This window comes from Colletotrichum karsti (assembly GCF_011947395.1).
Source record: "Colletotrichum karsti strain CkLH20 chromosome Unknown Scaffold13, whole genome shotgun sequence".
In the NCBI taxonomy this organism is placed as follows: Eukaryota; Fungi; Ascomycota; class Sordariomycetes; order Glomerellales; family Glomerellaceae; genus Colletotrichum; species Colletotrichum karsti.
In genome coordinates this window covers 780,755-800,144 of record NW_024065913.1, presented here as the reverse complement: position 1 = coordinate 800,144, position 19,390 = coordinate 780,755, and the positions used below count along the sequence as shown (strand labels likewise).

Below are 19,390 nucleotides of genomic sequence, written 5' to 3'. Positions count from 1 at the left end.
TCCATTACTCCTTGCGCGCGAATCTCGACAGCGCCGGTCCCAGATCGGCCTCGACCTCCTGGTGCTTCTTCTCCCTCGCTTTCTGTTGTTGCTCCCAGATGGCGTCCACCTTCATCCTCTTCTCGTCGATGATGTTCTTCTTCCTCTGCTTCCTCAGGTACTTCTTCAACGCGCCGTTCTTGCCTCTCGCCCGGTTGCGGATCTCCTCCTCTATCGACAGGGGCTTGGCATCCAGGTCCTTCTCCTCCCGACGCTGCTTCTCCGACCTCAGATCGATGTTTCCGATGAAGTTGGGGTCGAGAGCGATCATCTCGGGTCGGAGCTTGTTCAGCAGACCCTTGACTTCGGCCTCCTGTCTCTGCTTGGCAGTCTCGAACGGGTTGACCTCGAGGGCGTCGAAGTTGGCCTCTCCAGCGCCAGGAACGATGATGGATGAAAATCCTTGGTCGTGACCCATTCCGAGGACATCCTCGAAGGGGCACCACCTCACCCGTTCGATGCGCTTGCCCTCACCACCCCAACCCATATAGGGGCTCTGCACCTTCTGCTGAACAGGCTCGTTCTTCTGGAACAGGTCCTTCCAGACGCTAGTCTGAGTGCCCCAGCCAACGGCCGTCAGACCGGTATCCGAGATGGCTACTGAGGACGCAGGTTGTCTTGTGAAGTAGTTGTTGACCTCCTTGAACATTCTAATATCCCAAACAGCCATCTTGCAGTCCTGTCCCGTCGACACCATGTACCGACCTTCACGGTCAACAGCCAATGATCTCACAGGACCTCGGTGAGCCAGCAACTTGACGAGGGGTTCTGACTGGTTTGGTGACCAGAGAGACACTGTGCCGTTCTGGTGGCCGAGGTGGAGGACCGCGTTCCAAGGGTTATGGGTCAGGGACGTCGGTGGACCTTGCTTGGTGGGAAATTCGGCTACGATGTTTCCGGTAGAGACGTCCTGGTACTTGAGAAAACCAGTCGCCGCCTGCAGGAGTTAGCACAGGTCAAACCAGATGTCATGTTTTGGAACACATACCACTGTACCAAGGAGGAAATGGTAGGGGAGGAATTCCAAGTGTGACACCTCCACGTGCTTCTTCAAGCAGTGAATCTCCACACCATTCCTGTCGTAAATGTAGGTGTACTTCTTCTGGGCGACTGCGAAGAACTGGTTGTTGTGAAGCCATCGCACATCCCTAATCGTCTCCCCAAGCTGGATCTCGCAACCCAGCTTGCCTTCCCTCCAATCGAACGTTGCAATGTGACCCTTGCGTCCAGCCAGCAGCAATTCCCTGCCGTTACGGGTGTACTCGGCAACGTACGGTCCGAGTTCCTCAAGCTTCAGATCGAAGCGCTTCTGCGCCGTCGTGGCGCTGACGCCCTCGGTGATCTCGTCCTGGCGGACCTTGTACGTCCTTTCGAGCTCCGTCTCGGGCTCGAGGAAGCCGCCGCTGTTCTCGAGCAGGATCTCGGCATCCTTGGCCTTGATGGTGGCGTCGCGGTACTTTTGCTCGCTTCGTGTCAGGGTCCTGCGCAGCTTCTTGTCGTTGATTGCCTTCAGGTTGACGTTCTTGCCGCGGCCGTACGTCTTGTTCGCCTCCCTGAGCCGGCGGATCTTCTCCCGCTCCTCTCGCGGGATGAGGTCTGTCCGTCGCTTCACCTGGACGGCGCCATTGGAATGTGTGTTTTTGCGAGAAATCGTCTTCGTATCAGCGCTGTCGATCTCCATGATGGGCGACGCCGTCAGGTCGTTGGAACCTGTTGTGTCGTGCAGTATCGTCGCGTGCAGAAAAAAAGCCCCAGTTCCCAAAGTCGATCGCTCGCTGGGCGCAACAAAATTTCTTAGGTGACCTGCCTTATCTTATCGCTCATCCTGGTTCGTTTTGGGTCAACGGTCATTGGAGACGACGAATGTTAGTGGGGCTTATCGATAGCGCACAACCGCCGCGGGGTCATGCAAAAAAGTTTTGGGCGTTGCCAAATCCTCGAGACCAAAATCGAGTGCACCGAGTATTCGCACACAAACCCGACAGCGTCGTCATAGGCTTTTTGCGCCCAACCTGGCTTCTTTACCTTATCGCTTCAAGGCTGGGGGAGACGGCAACATGTCCGCCTCGGTCTCTCACAGGCCCACCACCAAGCAAACCCACAAGCCTTTCAAGTCAGGCAAACATGCGTCCAAGGGTGCGCTGAGGGATGCAGCCAAAGGTTCGCCGAACAGTCATACTCCCCCGCACGGGGTTTTAAAGCGCTCGAATTTTAGGAATAAAATCTGACAATTTCCAAACAGGCAGACTCGGAGGCGAGCGCGGCCAGCGAAAGACACCCCATCAAACCGTCATGTCCAAATTCGACCGACGAAACCAGGCCAAGCAGCGCCAGCTGGCCAAGCGCAAGGAGCACGCGGAGGAGACCTCAGTGTTCCAAGGAAAGGATGGCGCTCCGAGGATCGTTGCAGTCGTCCCTTTGTGCAAGGACGGAGACGCATCGACCGCTGTCAAGCAGTTGAACAACAGCCTGGACATTGAGACCGAGGTCGAGGAGTCGCCGTTCCGAGTTTCGATCGACCGATTCAAGCAGAAAGTCCAGTACATTCCCCTCAAGCGCGACTTGAACGCTGTTCTGGACGCTACACGAGTTGCCGACTTTGTTGTCGTCATGCTGTCTGCCGACGTCGAGGTCGACGAGCTTGGCGAGCTGATGCTGCGTGGTCTGGAAAGCCAGGGTCTCTCGACACTGTTCACTGTTGTGTACGGTCTGGACAAGATTGACCAGGCCAAGCAGAAGCAATCGACTGTCGCCTCTCTCAAGTCATACATCACCCACTTCCACCCCGAGCAGGAAAAGCTCTACAACCTGGAGAACAGGCAAGAATGCTCCAACCTCATGCGCTCACTCTGCAACACCACACCGAAGGGCGTCAGGTGGCGCGAGGAGAGGAGCTGGTTGTTGGCCGAGGAGGTCAAGTTCGCCAACTCGGGTCTTGATACAACTGTGATTACCGGTGTCGTAAGAGGAAGAGGTCTGAAGGCCAACCGCTTGATTCAGCTGGGCGACTACGGAACGTACCAGATTGAGAAGATTACTGCTGCCCCTTTGTCTAAGAAGCAAAAGAAGGGCGAGATGGCGGTGGAAGATGACCAGTCGGAGCAAGTTCTTGATACCCCTGATGATGACCAGGATGACCTGGCTGAATTGGCGCCCGACGCCGTGATGGATGACGAGATGGAGGACGATGAGATCCCCGCGATCAAGAAGGGTGTTCTGCTTGACGATCACCACTACTTCTCAGATGATGATGACAAGGAGGAGCTCAGGCTCAAGACAAGAGTTCCCAAGGGAACATCCGACTACCAAGCAGCCTGGTATCTCGGGGATGACGTGTCCGACTCTGGGTCTGACATGACAGACTACGAGATGCAGGATGAGGAAGAGAGCTCAGAAGATGAAGCCCGCCCCGAAGACGGCTTCGAAGGGTATGCGCCCAAGGAGCCCACCGAGGCTGCTCCCTCAGAATTCGGCAAATCAGAGATGTTCATCGAGCCTGATGAAGATGAGGACGCCAAGGGCCTCGCAGCCTACCGCGCAAGGAAGCAGGACGAGGTTGAGGAGGACAAGGAGTTCCCCGACGAGATCGAGCTGCATCCTGGCGTGCTGGCCCGCGAGCGTCTGCAAAGATACAGAGGTCTCAAGTCTCTGCGCACGAGTGAGTGGGTGCAGGACGAAGACAGGGCTTTCGAGCCCGAGGAGTGGCGCAAGCTGCTCCAGATCCCAGACTACCAGGCATCTCGCTCAAGGGCCACTCGCGAGGCCCTCGTTGGCGGCGTCGCCCCTGGCACCCGTGTTCATGTCCACCTCCGTGGCGTCCCACCGTCCTTTGAGAAGTCGTACAAGCCCAGCACGCCCGTCACCCTCTTCTCCCTGTTGCGCCACGAGCAGAAGAAGACGGCCGTAAACTACCTCATCAACCTTAGCGCCGACTACCACCGCTCGCTCAAGGCCAAGGAGGAGCTCATCGTGCAGTGCGGCCCCCGCCGCTTCACAGTCAACCCCGTCTACTCCCAGCCGGGTAACACCCCCAACGACGTCCACAAGTTCTGCCGGTACCTCCATCCCGGGCAGTCCGCCGTCGCCACCTTCATGGGACCCATCACCTGGGGTGCCGTTCCGGTGCTCTTCTTCAAGCGCTCCGCGCCTGTACCTGAGGGCTCCGAGGAGGCAGAGAACGAGTCGACCACCGGTCTCACCCTGGTCGCCACGGGCACCGCCCTGCCTCCCTCGACGAACCGCGTCATCGCCAAGCGTGTCATCCTCACCGGCCACCCGTACCACATCCACAAGAAGATCGTCACGATCCGCTACATGTTCTTCAACCGCGAGGACGTCGAGTGGTTCAAGGCCCTGCCGCTGTGGACCAAGCGCGGCCGCAGCGGTTTCGTCAAGGAACCCCTCGGTACCCACGGATACTTCAAGGCGACGTTCGACAGCCGCATCAACCCGCAGGACTCCGTCGGCGTCAGTCTGTACAAGCGTGTGTGGCCGCGCAACGCCGTCCCGGTTACGGGATCTCTTTTCGAGGCTGGTACTGTCCAGCCAGAGGAGGGTGATGTGATGATGGAATGAACGGACAACGACGACAAAAAGGTCAGGAAATCATGAGATGGAAATGTCAAAAAGGGCCCCGGAAAAGTGATAGATATTAGCAGCAACTTCGGCTATAGATACAGGCCTGATGCCAATCCTCGGAGTTAAATGGTTCAGGTTACTTTTACTCTCTTTTTTTGCTCCTTAAACAGCCCGTCCCTCTATGCGTTGAGAGTGTCCAGACCCTCCGTCGGCCTGGGCCCGCCAACCGACTTGCGCTGTCCCTCCGCACCGCTCGCCTTCCACGCGCTGATGATGAGGTTGACAATGTGATCAACCCCAACATCCTTCTTAACCTGCGCAAACACAGTCGGTCCTCCCTCGCGCATCTTGCGCGCGTCCCTCTCCATGACGCCCAAATCAGCACCCACGATCTCGGCCAGGTCCGTCTTGTTCACGACCAGCAGGTCGCTCTGCGTGATGCCCGGGCCGCCCTTGCGGGGGATCTTGTCGCCGCCCGAGACGTCGATGACGTAGATGATGTAGTCGGCCAGCTCGCGCGAGTAGTTGGCGGCGAGGTTGTCGCCGCCGGACTCGATCAGCAGCAGGTCGGTGTCAAACTCGCGGTGGAGGTCCTCGAGGGCGGCGAGGTTGGCAGAAATATCCTCGCGCACGGCGGCGTGCGGGCAGCCACCGGTTTCGATGGCGCGGATGCGCGGGGCGGGCAGGGCCTTGTGGCGGGTGAGGAACTCGGCGTCCTCGCGGGTGAAAATGTCGTTCGTGACGGCGGCGATGTTGTACTTTTCGCGGAGGGCGTTGCAGAGGGCGAGCATGAGGGCTGTCTTGCCAGAGCCGACGGGTCTAGATTCGTTAGCATTCTTGTACTCTTAGAAGAACGGTGTTCGATTGGAAGTTGAGAGAATATAGGTAATTATGGCTTCTCGTGATCGCGTGCCCCATCAGGTCTCCCAGATAGGAAAAGCGAGTTGAGTGGTTTTCCTCGCTCGATTGCGACGGAAACCACTGCTTTAGAAGCGCAACGTACCCTCCAATGCCAATGGTGAAAGCTCTGTCAGCCCAGGTCCTGCCCTCAACAATCGGCATTTCCCGGCCGAGATAGCTTCCCGGGCCGTCGAGGATCTCGTGGGAGTGGCCGTGCTCTTGAGCGTTGAAGCCACCATCGTGGGAGTGCCCGCCGGGGCCGTCGTGGGAGTGCGTGTGAGACATGGTGATCGCGGTCAGATTGAAAGGCCTTCAAACAAACAGAAAATCTGGACAGCTATGATATCAATGGGAAGAAGTTCGTCTCAATAGCTCCCTGACATGGAGGGGTTATGGGAGTGTTTAAGGGTCGCGGGGTCAGAAAAGCTTATCGATAAGCAGATATGACAGTGGGTAAGGTGAAGATCTTCCCCCACGGCCGCCGGCGGCCACGGTGCGGGGATAACCTGACAGCGCCCGTCGCCGTTGCGACCAGCATGAATAGTGTCAGGGCATGTACGTAGTTGCCATCAGACGGAACCAGTAGGTCACAAGATGTCTTGTGAGACGGCCGCGAGAATAACTCACGCGGCTTGTCGAGAAACATGCAAATCTTCGTTAACCCTCTACTAGAATGCCTCTAGCGTTTATCTCTGCCCTCAACAGGGGCGGTGTACCCGTAGTCCACGAAACCAAACCCAACGCCAATCGATGCATAAGAAGACCTCATCCGCGAAAACATCAATCAAGGCTTAGACTTCGGCTCCTTGCTCGCGTCGGCCCCCTCGTCCTTGGGCTTGGGCGGCTTCGGCACTCTCTCGTATGCATTAGGACTGGGCCTCCTCTTCGGCTTCCCGTCGCGGCCTCCATTTCTACCGTGTCGGTGACCGTCGTGGCTGTGTTCATGATCGTCGCAGTCGTGATCCTTCTTGCTCTTGTCCTTGCCCTTGCCTTTTCCCTTGTGGTCGGCTGAGGGTATCCTCCTCCTGCCGCCGTCGTCAGAGTCGGAGTCTGAATCCGAAGAGGAGTCGGAGGAAGACTCGTCGCTGGATTCGTCGACACCTTTCGGGCGGTGATAGATGCAGCACACTTTGCGGATTGTCAGTCACGGTGGAATGGAGGAGATACGATTCATGGTATTCACCTTTCGAGCTCTTGCGGCCGAGACCCTCGTTGTCAACCACGTCCTCAGCCCACCTCACCGAAGGCCTCGACGGCGCATGCGCGCCCCTCAGTCGCAAGATCGCCTGCGTGCCGGTCCGGCTCTGGGAATTCGTCGTCTCCGTCTGCGTCTGGGAGGGGCCGGGCGTTGAGCGCTGTTGTGGATCATGTACGGCGGCCATTTCTGCTGGTTGTGGTAGCAAGATGGAGGAAAACCGAAGCGGATTGGTCGTGTGCCACCGACTGGAGGCTTTCTACACCATAAATCCTCAATCAGACAACCCCAAGGAAATTTCTCGAACTGTACGACTCAGAGGCGTTCGCGTTGCTGGTCGTTGTCCTGTGCTTTGGGAGTAAATCGAGAGTCGTGCGGATCTCTTAAGGGGAGGAGGATCGAAAATGTTCAGGGGTAGTGGCGGTTCGGAGGGTTGTAATTGGGGGTTCTTGGAGGAGGCTCTAGAACGCAGCAGCAGGAGGTGGGATGCTTTTTTGTGGTAATTTTCTGGCTTGCAGCTGAAAGTCCATGGCACCCCACGTCATTCTCTTGCCCCACATCGGAGCGCCCGCCCGGAAGCCCAGCCCCCAGCGCACGGCACCCAACCGTCCCATCGATGGCACGGCGGAGCCGTCATCTTCCGGATTCGGCGTCCTCAAAACGGGCCGGGCCGGTAATTCTTTTTTCGTCATTAGGGTTGAAAGCAACTTTCATGAATAGGATATGAAAGTGCAGGTGACATCCAGCCTGACTGTCGAAAACAGTTGGCATACGTAGGGGAGAAAATCCAGACATTCCGAAACGAATTCAGGTCTATCTGGGCCTACCAAATGGAAGAATGACATGCTTCATGGTTTCGTTCAGGCAAATCATACAGAGTATAGGTCTAGTCAATTTTTGTCGAGGTCGAACTTATTACATCATTCATCTGACGTCGTTATGTTTTACATATGGTATTTACAGTGCTGTACAATGCGTGGAGATGATACAAGCGCCTTTACGCGCTCTAGGCGGCAGCTTCTCTTCTAGCTTGCTTCTCCGCCTTCTTTGCACCCTTCATACTCTTACGAGGACGCTTCTTGATATCCTTCTTGGGCGACTTATTCAACAACCAACCATTCATAGGAGGACGTTCGCCGACAAACCTGCCCTCGGGAGAGTACACCTCGACGACAGGCCAATTCGGCTCCTTCGGCTTCGGGCGCGCCTTAGGCTTCTCGCGCACGCCAGCCTGCGCCTTAGCCGCCTTCTCCAGCTTAGCGAAGCCGTCGAGGTCCTCGTCATCCTCCTCCACAGGTTCGGGCTCTGGGGGAGGGGGATACGCCGAGACGCCTGCCATAAGGTGTCTCAAGCGCACCTGGGCCACGATCTCGACCCAGCCGACGCTCTCGATCAGGATGTCGGTGGCCAGCACGCGCCAGGGGAGATCCTCGACCTTCATCTTGCCGACGTCTTTGCGCGTGAGGGGACCCGCACGCTCTTTTGTGACGTCGTGGCGGAGCTGGAAAGTCCCAGCGAGCTTCATCTTCTCGCCGGCGCCCTCGACCGCGAGCTGGTCGACGTTGGGCGCCTGCCTCGTCTGCTCCTGGAACTCAATCGCCTTTTCGTTGGAGGTTCTGTGTTCCGGGATCGGGGTGAAGTTGTAGGCGAGGAAAACCTGGTCCTCGGTGGCGGGGGTGATGCGGATCAGGCCGCCGAGCAGGAGGGACTGTCCGGGCTTCAGGGTGTGCTGCTCCGGCTTGATCCTGTGCTTCATGATGAGCGACTGGCGGTGCTCGGGCTTGACGTATTTCTCCAGATCAGATCGAGCGATACCGGGGAGATCAATCAGCTCTCCCCGCCCGTTACCGAACGGGATTCGAATAGGAGAAGCCGTGGTGCCAGGAAGCGAAGAGACGGTGGGCATTTCGGGGTAGTTCGTCTCCGCTCTCACAGGCGGCAGCAAGGAGTTCACGTCCAGCGGTTCAGGAATGTTGGTGTCGTCCGTCAGGTAGCGAGACTCTTCGCTGTCCTCCGTCGCAAACATCGAGATCTCGATGTTGTTCTTCAAGGAGACGCCAGCCGTCGTGCCCTTGGGAAACACAGCTTCAAACAGCTGACTCTTTCCCACGTTCACCTTTCCGACCATCCACCCAGCGCCCCCGCGGTCGTAAATCGCATCCTTCAAGTTCTTCGTCCACCAGCCCCTCTGCGCGCTCACGCATCTCACGTTACCGAGCGTGATGAGCTTGCCGTATTTGCCCAGCGACTTCCGCAGCACGTCGCGCAGATACGGCATCATCGAGTCCACCATCTCCTTCTTGGGCGCCAGCAGGTCGGAGCGGGTGATGATGAAGTCCATGTCGAACCTGCGGTCCTTGTGGTAGCGCCCGGAGGTGTTCCTGCGGTTGCGGTGCTTGAGGTTGGCCTCGAGGAGGAGGTGCAGCTTGGGGATGAAGGACATGGGGAAGTCGGCGGCGTCTATTACGTGGTAGATGTGGTTGTGCTTGAAGGGCGACTCTTCAATGGTCTCGCGGAGGGAGTCGACGCTCGGGTGGAAGATGGGCTCGCCGGCGTGGTGGTGGACGAGTTTGTGGCATCGGTCGCAGAGAGGGACTCGTTGAGTCGAAGGTCCTTTGGCTGCGACGAGTTAGCGGAGTTTAAGAAATCGAAAACGATTCACGTACTAGGTCGATCCGACTCCAATTCCTCCCCATATCGCAGCTTGCGAACGTCCAACCCCAACGCTTCGAGCTGCTCTTGCCCGAGATTCTGCAGTGCCTGCTCAACTACCAGATCTTCCTTCCGCGCCTCCTTCTCCGTCTCCTCCTGCTTGGGCGAGATGTAATCCCGCACTGCTTTCCGGTCGAGATCGTAGTACCCGGCCTGCCCGGCCTCGGTCGTCTGGCTCAGAGCGCCGCAGCCCGAGCATACCGTGGGCAGCCTCTTGGCCAGGGTTTCGAGTGGTTCGGTAGGCGACGATTGCGGGAGAGCCTGTTCGGCAGCGATCTCGGGAACGAGCGCGGGTTCGGGCGCAGGCGTCGTCTCAAGGTGCACGCATCTGCGCTGTCTGTACGGAAGCTTTCGACGCGCATCCGCCGGCGCAAATGTATGTCGCGTGCTCGCGGCGCTGAGGCTCGGGCAGAGATACACCGGCACATCAGCCAGTGCGGCCCTGTCGCCGATGCTCAATGCGCTCCGGAGCCATCTTGACGACAGCGCGCGATGCATTGTCGACAATGGCTTCTAATGGCGAAAAATCAAGGCTAACAACAAAGTAGCTCACGGAATGTCTTCCGCTGGCGTAGCTCGCCAGTTCAAAAATTCGCAGATCGCCCCAGTCGCAAGCTTACCGATAAGGAATTTGGGGGTCGATCCGCCACCTTTTTTTCCCTTATCCGGATAATCCCGGCCCGGCGCTGCGCAAGGGTCGCAGCAATTTTCCAGAACCTCAAGCACCATCACGCGAATGGAGGGTCTAGAGCTCTGGTGATAGCGGTAGTCTCTCTGGATTGTAACATTTCTGGGGATTTCTCACACAAGCCGCCAAGATGACTCGCGTAGGCGCAAGATGGCATGCTTTAAGAGCTGTAAGTTCTCGAAACCCTTCAACAATGGTCTTGAAAATGAAGCAGAATTCGAACTGGAACTAACACCACGACCAGAAGGTACATGATTCCCCGCGAAACCGACGAATAAGCTTCCCGGATAGCTTCAATTGACACGAGAACCAATCTTTCTAGATCCTGTCGATACGTCATGGCCCCGGAGCCGCCATCGTCCCGTCGACTGTCACGAGGATACACATGGAGTTCGCCAAAACCATAGGAGAAGGCCACGCGGGCCCAAGGTGCGTCAAAACCACCCCTTCCTACTTGCCTCGACCCCGAAACCGCACCGTACGAACTGCCTTAAGAAGGATATGTCACTGACAGAATGCGCAGGAAATTCTGGAAGGAAATGCTGCCCCGCCTAAAATACCACAACCCCGCGATCCCCATGATCGTGAACCGCAAGGCCGCGAACGAGGGCGCGGCCATCATGTCCGTCTACTTCAGGACGACCCCCACGCCCATCGACCCCGCGACCCTGCCACAGCCCCCCTCCTCCGCCGTCGACCAGAGCAAAGCCCCGACGCCCATCGAAGGCGAGCGCGTCGTCAAGATCGACATGAAGGGGAAGCGTTCCGAGGAGATCCTGGAGCGGTTCGTCGCCGAGACGGCGGCCCTGGCCGTGCAGCCGACCCCCGAGGAGCTGCGCGAGATGGAGGAGGTTAAGGAGCTGCGTATCAAGGGTCAGCAGGACCGCGAGGCCGTGGCCGAGATCCGCGACGCGGCGAAGAAGGAGAAGGCCATGCTGGACAAGGCGCGTGCCGAGATCGGTTCATAAGACAACAGCGGTGGCGAGGTAGACGCGGAATGGAAAAACAAAACTGTATGAATAACCTGTACAAAATGTACCAAAAGAATCTCTACATGACATGGGGGATTGAAGAGCAGTTCATCCTGGTCGCACAACATGGTTGATGATTGGATCATGTTGCTGAGGTACGCAGGTAGCTGATGTGACGAGAAAGAAAGGTTGTTGGTTTGTTCATTATAAACTAATCAGAGCACTTCGCCCATGTACATCCAAAAGGCCAAAGCCAACCCAAAAAACCGACGACTGTGAGTCGGTGCGAATCTTGCTAGCCGCCCTATCTAGATGCCGTTTTGATACAAGTAAAGGAAAACCACTGAAGGCCATTCATTGCCTGTACCCCCGAATGCCAAGGATACCTTCTGTCGTTGGCGCATAATACCATTACTTCAGCCCGAAGCCTTCGCTTTCGTGCACAGCAGTCCATAACATTTGTTCGAGTCTCTCCCTGGACTCGTAACGCCGCAATGCCAACATGTTGAAGCATGTTCGGGCAATGGGATACCTGTTCTCATCTTCACCCAAACATGTTATCTTGATGGGAAGCAGCGCCGCACCCATCGCCGGCACCCGATCGGTGCCGGTGATAAAGGAGAGCAACTTTCGCTGTTCGTCCGGTGTCGCCTGCTTAAAAGTGTCCCAGAACCATCCAACAACGGGCTCCACACCATCAGGAGACTTCGTGCCCCAGTTGTCATACTCGGCAACGCCCCTGAGAGCGTCTACATCCAGTGCCGTATCCGAACCTCGAACCAGTAGCTCGATTTCTTCAGGTCTGAAAAGCGATAACGCATTGCCTCCACAGACAGTGTAGAACCCGCGCTTGAATGGCTCAAACTGGCGAGCGACTGCTGTCTCCAGCAGATACCGCACATAGAGATTGACGTACTCCCATTTGTTGGCGTTGGTAACAGGTTTCCTCTCTCCTCCTGGGCAAAGAGGTATTTGCACGATCGTCCCGTACTTCTCAACGTCGACGACGAAGTCCAGCTGGAATGTCTCTTCCACGTCACCGTCGAAATCAAGCAGCTGTCTCAAACCGGCTGCCAATCTCGGGCGGTATTCCGCGAGATCTTCCAGAGTGTAGCTCATACCCGGACGCGGATGGGCTGAAGGACCAGTCGAGGAACTGGGAGCTGACGCGAGAAGTTTCCGGAAGGCGAATGGCGGCAATGCCACGTCCAAGATGGTTGAGTTGTAGATCGCCAGTCCCATGACAACTCCAACCAGGAAGTATTGGTCGGAGGTCTCAAAGGAGTTGGGGTTGAAGTAGCAGAACTGAGAATCCTCGTCGTAGATGAACATACCTATACGAATGTTAGATGGAGGCCAACCGACAACGCAAAGAAACTTACCATGATCGGGGTTGAACACCTCACGGACGAGGAGGAGAAACCACTCTTTCTTGAGCCCACCAGCGTCGAGACCTTCTTCGCCCTTGAAAACGATGCGCAAACCCTTCTTGATGTCTTCGCTCCCGCTTCCAATGACTTCACTCACCGCCTTCAAGCTGTCATCGACCAGGCACTCTCGGCGGACATCGAGCACAAGGAACTGGGTGACAGCCCTTCGCGTCATGATGCTATCAAAGAAGGCGTCCCGAGCTTTCGTCATTTGTTGTCTGCGGGCATCGTGCTCCAGAATCTGGGACTTGGCCCACATGCTCAGCAAGAACGGGTACTGGCAGAATGAGAACCTGCCGCGTTTCGACTCCCAGGCTTCAAACTCAGCCACCAAGTCGGTATAGTCAATCATCGTGTTGTAAAAGTCGCTGGTTGGTATAATCTGTCCGTGCGCCTGAATGCCTCCTCTGTGAGTGGTACTGCTGGTGTTGCTTGTTGATTGTTCCGGACGGCGTATATGCGTCATGTTATTGGCCGCAAATACTAAAGCCAAGACACGAGCGGCAGCTTTGATCTGCCAGTCTTCGCTATAAACCATCTTCTTCGGCTGTTCCTTTTGCTTTTTCGAAGAGCCGCTCTGTGATCCCAAGGCGGCATGAAGCGATGCCGCCGAGGGTTGGCCGGCACTCATAGTCGGGATTAGATCAGCTGTGATGTCAACTCTAACCTCATGCTTCTTCTCGTTCTGGCGAATGAGTCGGTATGTCAAGAAACCCGCGGCGAGGTCCTTAATTCTAACGAACCTAGGCTCCGGGTATCGTGCGAACCAGGTTATCAGGTGGTTTTGGCAGGGAGTGGATGAATTGGAGATCAAACCCAAGATCCTCTTGATGATGACAGAATGCTGCCCTGATACGGGGCCCGTCTTCAGCTTGTCGTCTCTGAATGTCTCTCCGTGGGTTTGCTGAGGACCGCCATGCAGGAGAGGGTTTTCCAGTATGATGAGAAGGTACCGCAAGTCCTCAGGATCGGTCATGGGGCGGCCGGGTCGCTTCAACAGATTCTCGGTGACTTTCAACAACGTTCTGTGGGTGTGCTCCTGACCATAACGTAGCTGTGACTCCAAAGCTCGCAATTCAGTCGTTGAAAGAGGCTCCGGCGCCGGTGCATCCGGGTCAGTCTCGTTTCCTACCTCTCGAACGTTCATCTCTTCGTAGACTGACATCCAGGATTCCGCCGCATTGATAACTGTTCGATACCATTCCGCAACTTCATTCCAGTCTACCTGGGGAGAGCGAGGCGTGACGAAAGATGGCGTGTCTTCGATTCGATGGGAGGCCGACCTCTTATGCCGTGACCCATTTCCGTTCTGGTTGCCTGTCCACCAAGTACCGTTCTCGGCAAAGTCACCGAGTAGAAGCAGTTTAGGGTCGAGGTCGCAGATTGGAGACTCGTTGACCTGCTCTGCATACTTCGGTTCAAGTCGCGGAACGGAGGGTCGTCGCTGAGCGGACTCGCTGCCTGACCGAACTGTCACGGCCGGACGGCGAGACAGGAATGACGAATTCACGCAGTGGAACGAGTTGAAACAAGTCGTGATGTAGTCCTCGAGGGGTTTGAAGATCCTTCTGGGGTCGTCGGCTTGCCAATGTCTCGGGTCCGCTGGCCGGGGTCCACTGGCTTCGGCCGCCAGTTGCCGCATGGAGGGAGGCCGTTCCGGATACGAAGATGAGAATGATCTTGACGGCGGGGGTACCCGTTGCGGGTTTGGATGAAGCGTAGGTTGCTCTGGAAAAACATAGCCTCCTGGTCTGTAATCGTGACTATGTTCTCGCCGGTGGTTTGCAGGCCTAAAGGCTCTCGAGGGACACGGGCGATCCACATGGTCTGGCTCGCGACTTGGTGGCACCTGGGTCTCAATCGCTTCACGGCGCTCATTCTCGAAGCTCGAGGTTCTCCTAATCGCCCTCGTCAGGTGATTGCGAATGCATTGCCGAATCAGTCTCCTAGTCTGGTCCAGGGAAATGGGCCTGGCGTCGAATCGGTCTATTGGGCGGGGAGGTTGTTTTTGAGGAGACGGAGAATCCTGGGACGGGCGCTGAAGCCATTTGGGGCCGCTGTTGGCCCTGGCGATTTGGTGATCCGGGTGGAGGTCATTAATGGTCAGGCACACGGTGCATTTGAAGACCTTCAGTTCTCGAGGCCAACGCACGAGAGAACCACATGTCATGCAGTTGCCTGTAGCGAAGTCCTTGCTGCTGTCTCTGCTACCGCCAAAGGTAACCCCTCTCTTGTGCGTATTTCGTGCGTTTCCAAGTGGCTTCGTCATGACGGGCGCATCATCGTCGGAATCAGATTCGTAGGTCGGATCGAGTCGCTTTTTCTTGTTGGAGAAGAGGGCAGGAAAGGGGTGGCTCATGGAACGAGAATGCGTGGGTCGGCGCGAACGTCGGGGGTGGAAATCGGATTCAGAAGAGCTCGAGTCGCCGTTGAGATGGGAGTTATCCAAAAGGACATAGTCTTGTAGGCGACCAAGCTGGCCAGGTGATGCCGTGAGAGCAGAAGAGGGGCTGTGTATCCGAGAAGATACAATGTCGGCGGAAGTTTGTCGGAGAGGAGGAGGACGAGGAGGTGGAGCATGACGTTGCGACCAAGGGGCCATAATTGCGAGCGTGGTCCAGGTTCAGGACCAGGACGTCTACGTCTACGTCTAATGTCTGCGACGGCAGTAGCATCGGGGCCTGCCTCTGCAAGCAGCAAATCGGCATGCGCGCGCGCAGCGGGCGGAGAGTTTAAAAACGAAAGGACGAATAAACCGAGGCCGACAAGGAAGGCAAACAGGACAAAGAAACGAATAAACGGGCAAGGAAGGTTAGGTTTTCATTAAATTGTTAAGACGCGAAACCGTCCAGGCAAGCGCACAATGCAGCTGCAGCTCGTTGAAGTAAAAAGTGGAATGTTCGGAAGGAGAAGCTGAAGCTGAAGCGGAAGCCGGTGGTTGAGGCGTAGGGATGTTTGAATAATAGTAGCAACGTCGCAACAGGGAGGCTCTACGCCTGTCGTCTGTTGTGTTTGTGTAAGTCAGATCGTCAGGTCGACCGAGACCTCTGCAGGAGGATGGGCTTAAGGTGCAGGATTACTGCAGGCGCAAAGGCAAGGAGGAATCTCCCGCTGCGATGCGCCAGCCACGGGATGGATGCAGTGGTTTCGAGTTAGCTTCAAGGTCAGAGATGCGCCATTGCTGGTGGCCAAGCGACGGTTTATTGGACTGGACTGCTATGCCCTGTACTATTACGACTGACTGTGCCTGGGGAGCATGTCCAACGTTGTTCGTTTGAGGCTGTTTTGTTTATTGTTAGGTGGCTTAAGTCACACTTGTTTCCATTGACTCTATCAGCAGCTAGTGGAATTGATCCCCCTAATTAGTGTCCCAGCCAACAATTTGCGTGGTGCACGCGAGCATATCGGACCAGGCGGTGACAGCCGGGTGCCGTCAGTGTGTCGGTCCAAGTATGCAGCTATTCGGATGTCACTTTGTTTCGCCGACTTCCATCTGGGCTTCTTGATTGTTTCCACGCCCGTCCCTCGCCCGAGTCCTTCCCTCGAGTCCATGTTTTTTCGAATATCAGACAATCAGGCCCGGTCGCGGTCTGAGTCTGGACGAGTGACAGGACGCGGTTGAACGGACCAACAACTCCTGAGTCCTGGCAGCATGAGCATCAGCATGAGCATCAGCATGAGTATCTCGTATTCGATGCTGGGCGTGCCCGGTCCCCAAGGCGAGCGAATCAAGGCTGCACATGCGCCGAGATATTACCCAACCGGCCCCCCGCGACTCAGCGTGGCTGGCTGGCTGAGCGCAGCTCCCAATGAAGCTCCCTGTCACTATCCCTAGCACAGCCGTGAACCTGATACTTACTTCATTACGGCCATGAGCTGTTTCCCTTAGGTTTCCATCTTTTAAATCGCGCCTTGCATCCACTGCATGAACTGCCAAAGAGCCTGCTCTAATTAACGCCCCCAAGAACACCACAGCTGTCCTCATATTCAGACAAGTCTGGACCTGGACCCTGTGGATTGATATAAAATGTTGCAATTTCCATATTAAAACACCCTGGTCATTTCCAAATATTTCTCTGTTAATCAGGGTCCTGGCTTACCACCCGGACAGGGATCTTCGGGACTTCATGGCACCTTCCGCAGGTACTGCCACGAATAATAGCGTGTCCCGACTCCCTTAGACGCGCTGACACTCAACGGGCGGCCAAACACCTGGTTCCAGTCTCCCAACCTCTCTCTTCCAGTGTAACCCAAACCAAACCACCACCATAACCTCATGCAGGGGGCATTCTCCGGCGTGCCTTACCTCCCGCTAACACTCGCTGTATCCGTACTCCGTACTGCACGCTAGTGGCCCAAGGTCGCACTTCCCCGCAGCCGGAGGACGGCTCGTTAACCGGGCGTGGTTTGTTCCAACTTCTTCGTTCCCCAGCTCTTTCCCGTCGTCTGCGCCAAGCTCGCAAATGCGAAGGGAACTCGATCGTGGGTCCCTGTTTCGCCCTGTTAACGTCCCCCGATTGGATCTCTGTCGTGCGTTGCATGTCACATCTTCAACATTTTCCCCAGCTGCTACGGACAACACATAGCTCAACAGGCTGCCTCGGCCGTTTCAGCAGCTTGTGTCATCCGCAAATACGCTTTCGACTACCTTATGGTATCTCGCTTTGAGATGCCCCGCCTACCTCCGGCTGCTGGGGTCTTCCACGCTTGCTGAGAAAGCTTCACCAAAGAGCTCCGGCCATGACAGTTCCTGTGACGTCAAACAGGCCTACCAGACCAACGCACAAAGCTGCGAACACGGTGGGATTCAATGACCATGCCAGAGTCGAGAGCGCACATTGATTCGCCTCGGATTTTTTTTCTCGGACGACGGCGGGCACAGGCTTATCAGTGTTGCAGGATTGCTGACGAAGACGTAGGGAATACTACATCGCGAATTATTTTCACAACATGAAATTGAGTTCAACTCTGATCGTGTATTCATTGGGTCATAATATTTTATCGACGTTGCCTTCTCGACAGCCCACTCCCTACTGGAGCATCTGGGAAAATTGAGGAGTGACAGAGAACGGGCAATGGATATACTTGATCGTTTCGTTGCACCAGTTCTTCTCTTGCGTACCGAGACCGACCATCACTCCTTTGTCGGACGGCTTGGTGCCCTTCTTAATGGTTCCTTCCATTGTTACTTCGAACTCGCCCTTCACGATCTTCAGGTCTCCCTTGAGCTCCGCCAAAACCTCGCCAGTGGCCTCGTTGCGCAGCTCGAACATGCTGACGCCGTGGTCGATTTCGAGCGGGCTGGGGTTGTAGACCTTCATCGTGTTGGCGAAACCACTTCCTCTGGGCGAACAGTTGACTTGAGCGAGCTTGGGACCCTTCATGCCAACGATGTGCACATCCTTGGCGTACTTGACTTTGGCTGACAGGCCGAGCGCCTTGATGGTGCAGTCGCCGTTGTCGAGTCTCAGGATCAAGTTATCGTCGCACATGATGGCCTTGACGAAGGCCATGAAGGCATTGCGATCGATGATTTTAATGAGCTGGTCCGTAACGACGACCAAGGTACCGCTCGACTTCGTCTTGACCTCGGGCAGGTCCAGCTTGCCAAAGCAGCCGCCGTTGAACATCATGTCGACGGTCATCGGCTGCATAGTCGCACCCATGGGTCCGGTGCCCGTGACCCTGCTCTCGATGGTCATGACGAAGGAGCTGCGCAAATGTTTGTCAGCCTCACTATTAACGCTCAATGCTCGTTGGTATCTATTTACTTACTCCTCCTTTGGCTGCGAGATTTTGATCAACTCCACCTCCAGCTTGGAGCGGTTCAAAATGGCTTGGGTAATGGCGTCCATTTTTGCGATTTGGCTGACTTGCTGACAGGCGACTGGTAGTGATGACGATTGGCTGATGTAATAGACTGTGAGTAGCTGGATTTGCTGGTATTGGAAGTGTCTTTTCCTGATTGATTCCAGAACAAAAGACGCCGAGGGAATGCAGGTTTATATACGTCCTTCTACAGCCCCAAATATGGTGGTCATTAATACAGTTCTACGGCAAGGCAGTCTCATTCTCGTCAGAACACATGCAGACAGCTCCAGCTGCCATGTGCCAGAAGCTGCCACAGCTACTTTTGCCTCGGAACTTGAGTCTGTCTCCAAAAACCCACCTACACAACACGGGTTCGCATAACTCTTCGCATAGCTCCCCTGCCACCCATACTCAGACAGGCAGGGTCCCAGGATCCGAATTATTGGACGAAGACAATCAAAATTCAATCCAGCGAAAGAAAAAAAACATAATTGTGGTGACAAGGTAAACAAACGGGACCGGTCGCTCATGCGGCAGACCAGATCGATCGTCGACCGAGCACCACTAGATCTTCCTCCAAAATCCGCAAACGGCAATTCCCTGTGCGTTGAAACACCATTACGGCGACGGGGATTCGCGAGCAGGAGCCAGCTCACGGCACCCGCACCCGCAACCGCACCCGCACTCGCACAGAACCATCCGTAACGTAAGCAGCAACGACCGACCTTGCCTTCCTGCTTCTGCTGCGTTCGCTTGGACGTCCCGTTTCGGGAAGCATTATCGTTCCCACTACCCCAGACCCGCGCCTCGCCTGGCGGCAGTATCAGCGGCAGACTTACAGCATAAGCGGTGTCAGCAGCAGCAGCACCACAAGGTGAAGGAAACCCAAGGACAGGGAGGCTGTGTGGATGGTTCCAAGGTGAGCCAGAAATTGAAGCATAATTTCGCCGTCGAGGCTATGCGCCATCGCTCGGTGACGCAAGTCAAGTCGTGCGCGGAGGGAAGGGGAGGCTTGTCGAGTCTCGGTACGCCGTCGTTGTGGTTTCTGCTGTCAAGACAGACATGT

The 19,390-nt window shown here is 56.0% G+C and overlaps 8 protein-coding genes across 8 annotated transcripts; 2 read left to right on the top strand and 6 right to left on the bottom strand.

The window, feature by feature from the left end:
- Window positions 1–4: 4 nt before the first annotated feature.
- Window positions 5–1,765, bottom strand: CkaCkLH20_04908 (uncharacterized protein; the record flags this gene model as incomplete). The annotated part of the gene is made up of 2 exons (XM_038887627.1): window positions 5–976; window positions 1,028–1,765. 2 exons carry the CDS (start codon window positions 1,763–1,765, stop codon window positions 5–7), a joined length of 1,710 nt encoding a protein of 569 aa, XP_038747234.1.
- Window positions 1,766–2,331: 566 nt separating this feature from the next.
- On the top strand, window positions 2,332–4,614 carry CkaCkLH20_04907 (pre-rRNA processing protein; the record flags this gene model as incomplete). Its single annotated transcript, XM_038887626.1, has 1 exon — window positions 2,332–4,614. One exon carries the CDS (start codon window positions 2,332–2,334, stop codon window positions 4,612–4,614), a length of 2,283 nt encoding a protein of 760 aa, XP_038747233.1.
- Window positions 4,615–4,796: 182 nt separating this feature from the next.
- Window positions 4,797–5,802, bottom strand: CkaCkLH20_04906 (uncharacterized protein; the record flags this gene model as incomplete). Its single annotated transcript, XM_038887625.1, has 2 exons — window positions 4,797–5,436; window positions 5,621–5,802. 2 exons carry the CDS (start codon window positions 5,800–5,802, stop codon window positions 4,797–4,799), a joined length of 822 nt encoding a protein of 273 aa, XP_038747232.1.
- A 499-nt stretch (window positions 5,803–6,301) lies between these two features.
- Window positions 6,302–6,899, bottom strand: CkaCkLH20_04905 (uncharacterized protein; the record flags this gene model as incomplete). Its single annotated transcript, XM_038887624.1, has 2 exons — window positions 6,302–6,645; window positions 6,701–6,899. 2 exons carry the CDS (start codon window positions 6,897–6,899, stop codon window positions 6,302–6,304), a joined length of 543 nt encoding a protein of 180 aa, XP_038747231.1.
- An 819-nt stretch (window positions 6,900–7,718) lies between these two features.
- On the bottom strand, window positions 7,719–9,922 carry CkaCkLH20_04904 (uncharacterized protein; the record flags this gene model as incomplete). Its single annotated transcript, XM_038887623.1, has 2 exons — window positions 7,719–9,331; window positions 9,379–9,922. 2 exons carry the CDS (start codon window positions 9,920–9,922, stop codon window positions 7,719–7,721), a joined length of 2,157 nt encoding a protein of 718 aa, XP_038747230.1.
- Window positions 9,923–10,242: 320 nt separating this feature from the next.
- Window positions 10,243–11,080, top strand: CkaCkLH20_04903 (50s ribosomal protein mrp49; the record flags this gene model as incomplete). Its single annotated transcript, XM_038887622.1, has 3 exons — window positions 10,243–10,281; window positions 10,435–10,541; window positions 10,636–11,080. The coding sequence occupies 3 exons, from the start codon at window positions 10,243–10,245 to the stop codon at window positions 11,078–11,080; spliced, it is 591 nt and encodes a 196-aa protein (XP_038747229.1).
- A 414-nt stretch (window positions 11,081–11,494) lies between these two features.
- Window positions 11,495–14,872, bottom strand: CkaCkLH20_04902 (ubiquitin-protein ligase; the record flags this gene model as incomplete). The annotated part of the gene is made up of 2 exons (XM_038887621.1): window positions 11,495–12,417; window positions 12,466–14,872. 2 exons carry the CDS (start codon window positions 14,870–14,872, stop codon window positions 11,495–11,497), a joined length of 3,330 nt encoding a protein of 1,109 aa, XP_038747228.1.
- A 2,671-nt stretch (window positions 14,873–17,543) lies between these two features.
- CkaCkLH20_04901 (uncharacterized protein) lies at window positions 17,544–18,368 on the bottom strand (the record flags this gene model as incomplete). The annotated part of the gene is made up of 2 exons (XM_038887620.1): window positions 17,544–18,225; window positions 18,289–18,368. 2 exons carry the CDS (start codon window positions 18,366–18,368, stop codon window positions 17,544–17,546), a joined length of 762 nt encoding a protein of 253 aa, XP_038747227.1.
- Between the last annotated feature and the right edge of the window lie 1,022 nt (window positions 18,369–19,390).